The 3,194-nt window shown below is 60.6% G+C and overlaps 1 protein-coding gene across 1 annotated transcript; it reads left to right on the top strand.

Moving 5' to 3' along the window:
- Window positions 1-1,251: 1,251 nt before the first annotated feature.
- On the top strand, window positions 1,252-2,802 carry SH3BGRL3 (SH3 domain binding glutamate rich protein like 3). Its single transcript, XM_046662017.1, has 3 exons — window positions 1,252-1,412; window positions 2,079-2,246; window positions 2,360-2,802. Exons 1-3 carry the CDS (start codon window positions 1,365-1,367, stop codon window positions 2,423-2,425), a joined length of 282 nt encoding a protein of 93 aa, XP_046517973.1. The 5' UTR covers window positions 1,252-1,364; the 3' UTR covers window positions 2,426-2,802.
- Window positions 2,803-3,194: the final 392 nt, after the last annotated feature.

Here is a 3,194-nt window from a genome sequence, read left to right as displayed (position 1 = left end):
CTCCTTAGTTTTCCATTGCTTTCCATCACCACCATCCCCTACTCCACCCCTCATTTTGGCTTGTTGGAGCCAAAACCCTGGGTGTTTAGCCAAGTTCCCCAGAGAGCTGCAAGAAGGGACCTTTCGCAGGTCCAGCCTCACGTCTACATCTCTACCACTTCCGCTCCCCTCTCATTCTATGAGGACAAATAAGATCTCTTCCCACACCGCTGTCTATTGGGCGAAACTGCCCTGAGTCATAGAGCAAGTTTGTCATTGGAAGGAGTTTCAGTAATCCTCTGAGAGAGGAAGTCTGCTGCCTCTGGATTGCTGTGAAGAAGTGGCTTCCCCAAGCACTGCAGGGCACTGTTTGCCCCAGGGAGCTAGGGCTGTCTTCCTGGACTACTCTCTGAGCCCTGGACCTGGGGGGACTTCCGAGGGGTGTCATATCCAACCCAAGACAGAGAGCTGAGTCTCTAAAGCTGAGCTGGTTGCTGGAGTCTGCTCCCTCCAACCCCCCTGAGTTTTTGCTGGGAGTAGGAGCAGTTTTGAAGTGCCATCTGCATCAGGGAGTTGGAACTGAGCTGGGGCCACTCCAAGACCAGCTGCTGTGGATCTTTAGCAAGGGCCCAGGCTCCCAGGAGTCCTGACACCAACCTCTGCACCCACCCTTTGCAGAGCTAGTAGCCTCTTAACCTTGCCTCCATCTGGCTCCTTGAGGGTGTGGCCCTGTCTTCAGCCACCACTCTTTCTTGTCTAAACCTGCCTATTTGAGTGGAGAGGAAGTGTGGGGAAAATCTCTTAAGCGGGGCTGTTCCTGTTTTGGTGTGCCTCCTGTCCTGTGGAGTTAGCCATGTGTGGGTGTCCCCCGAGGGTGTGGGGAGGGGTTCCGTGGAGCGAGGTTCGCTAGCTTGGGAACTTCAGGTTTGGAAACAGCATAAGCCTTCAAAGCCAAGCTGTGCTACGTGCTCTCGTGGCTCCGAGGTGGGTAGTGGAGTGCAGCAAACCCGGGCGAGGCTGAGGAGCAGGCTTTTGCCAAACCTTCGCCCCTGCCCTCCCGGCCTTTCCCGCCACGGGGTCTCTCGGCAGCCTCAAAGTGTGAGCCCCAGATCGGGGGAGGGCCGAAGGGGGAGGTACTGCGAGGGACTGGGGTCCTGGGCCCGTCCGGCCCCTGAGCGGGAGGGGGTCGGTGGCGCGCTGGGCGGGGTCGCTCAAGCCACGCCCCGGCCGCGCGCCTGCCCGCGCCGCCCATTGGTCCCGAGAGCAGTGACTCGCGGGCTGAGCAGGAAGGAAACCGCTCCCGAGCGCGGCGGCGTCGTCTCCAGGCCGTACAGCTGCCGCTCCCGCCTCCCGTCCGCCTATCGGCCCGTCTGTCCACCCGCAGCATGAGCGGCCTGCGCGTCTACAGCACGTCGGTCACCGGCTCCCGCGAAGTGAGTGCGCGCCCGGGGCCCGCGCTGCCGGAGAGCGCGGGCAGCCGAGTCCCGGTGCTCCGGACCCGTTGCCCGGGACCCGCCCCCAGGGCGAGGGCGAGGGCGAGGGCGGGGCGAGGGGGGCGACGAGGTGGGCACGGCCTCTTGGGTGGGGTCCAAGGGTGGGCTTCACATCCCCATCCTGAACCCCTTCACTGGGCATCCTGGGTCCTCAGCAGCATCAGCGCGCCCACGGGATGCCCACGCCCATCCTCCGTCACCCGGACATCCATTCTCTGCACCCCCACTACCAGCTGACCCTGACCACGGCCTGTCTCTCCTCCACCGTGTGTGTACTGAACCTGGGGCGGGGGTGGCCCCCTACCAGCCTCCACCCAGGCCTGCCCTGCTTTTCCTTCGCTGAGCTCCTGGCTCTCCCCATGCTGAACTTTATCCCACTTCCCTTCATTCTGACTCCTCTCCCCCATGGTTGGTGGTCCCACTCTCATCCTGCACCACCGAAAGCCTGACTCATCCTCCCAACTCCTAGTGGCCAGAACCTCCCCCAGGGTGTGGAGGGGGACAAGGGACAAAAGCTCCTGGCCACAGCCCTTTTCTCTCTGCCTAGGGTTCCCCCCATAAGTCCTCCAGCATGCTTGCTAACCCCTGCCTGCCCTCTGCCCCCAGATCAAGTCCCAGCAGAGCGAGGTGACACGCATCCTGGATGGGAAGCGCATCCAGTACCAGCTAGTGGACATCTCTCAGGACAACGCCCTGCGGGATGAGATGCGAGCCTTGGCAGGCAACCCTAAGGCCACCCCACCCCAGATTGTCAACGGGGACCAGTACTGTGGGGTATGGGCCCAGGGGTTGGGGGTGGGGGAGTGTTGTAGGAGGACCCCAGCCAGAGTCACACCTGAGACAAAGCACCAGCACTCAGGTGACCACCTCTTGCCTCCCTCCCCCAGGACTATGAGCTCTTCGTGGAGGCTGTGGAGCAAAACACCCTGCAGGAGTTCCTGAAACTGGCCTAAGCCAAGCTGGCCCCCTCGACTCCATCACCACATTCCCCCCAGGCATCACCCGCCCAGCCACGAAGGACCCTGTGACCAATTCCCTGTTATTCCTAACCTTCTGGCCTTGGAGCCCCTCCCCTAACCCAAGCCCCTTCTCCTCCCCTGTTGCCCCCTCTCCCCATTCAAAGGCCACATTCCTTACCCACTAGTCTCAGAAATTGTCTTAAGCAACAGCCCAAGTGCTGGCTGTCCTCAGCCAGGCCCTGGGGCTGCCACCCTGCCTGACACTGGCTGATGGGCACCTATGTTGGTTCCATTAGCCAGGGCTCTGCCAAAGGCCCCGCAATCCCCAACCTGGGACCACCCTAGAGACAATTAAATGTCCCATTCCATTAGCACCGTGTCTGTTTGGTGTGGTCTGGGCATCTTGAGTCCCTGCTTTGAGCAAGGCCGATAGTTGTGACTGTGCTGAGGCCGTGCTCCTGTGGGCAGGTGGGTCAAGCTGTTCTGCGTGGCGCATGTGTGTGTGATAGTGCATGTGTATGGATATATGGCTGGCACATGCATACCTGTGTGGACCAGTGGTTTCTGGTGACAGTGTGGGTGAGTCCCTCTCCAGTTCACATGCATGTGATGGTGTCCATGCCACGCCTATGCCTTGGTGTGTACTGCACATTTGCATGCCTGTAGTAATGTGGCTGTCTGCCTATGTTCCAGCAGATTGGTTAAGTGTGGGTGTGTCATGGGAGTGGGTACACAGCTGTAGTTCTTCCAGTTTGGGGACAGT

The sequence above is a fragment of the Equus quagga genome, chromosome 5, assembly GCF_021613505.1.
Source record: "Equus quagga isolate Etosha38 chromosome 5, UCLA_HA_Equagga_1.0, whole genome shotgun sequence".
Lineage (NCBI taxonomy): Eukaryota > Metazoa > Chordata > Mammalia > Perissodactyla > Equidae > Equus > Equus quagga.
Note: the sequence above shows the minus strand (reverse complement) of the source record. Positions and strands in the feature narration are given on the sequence as shown.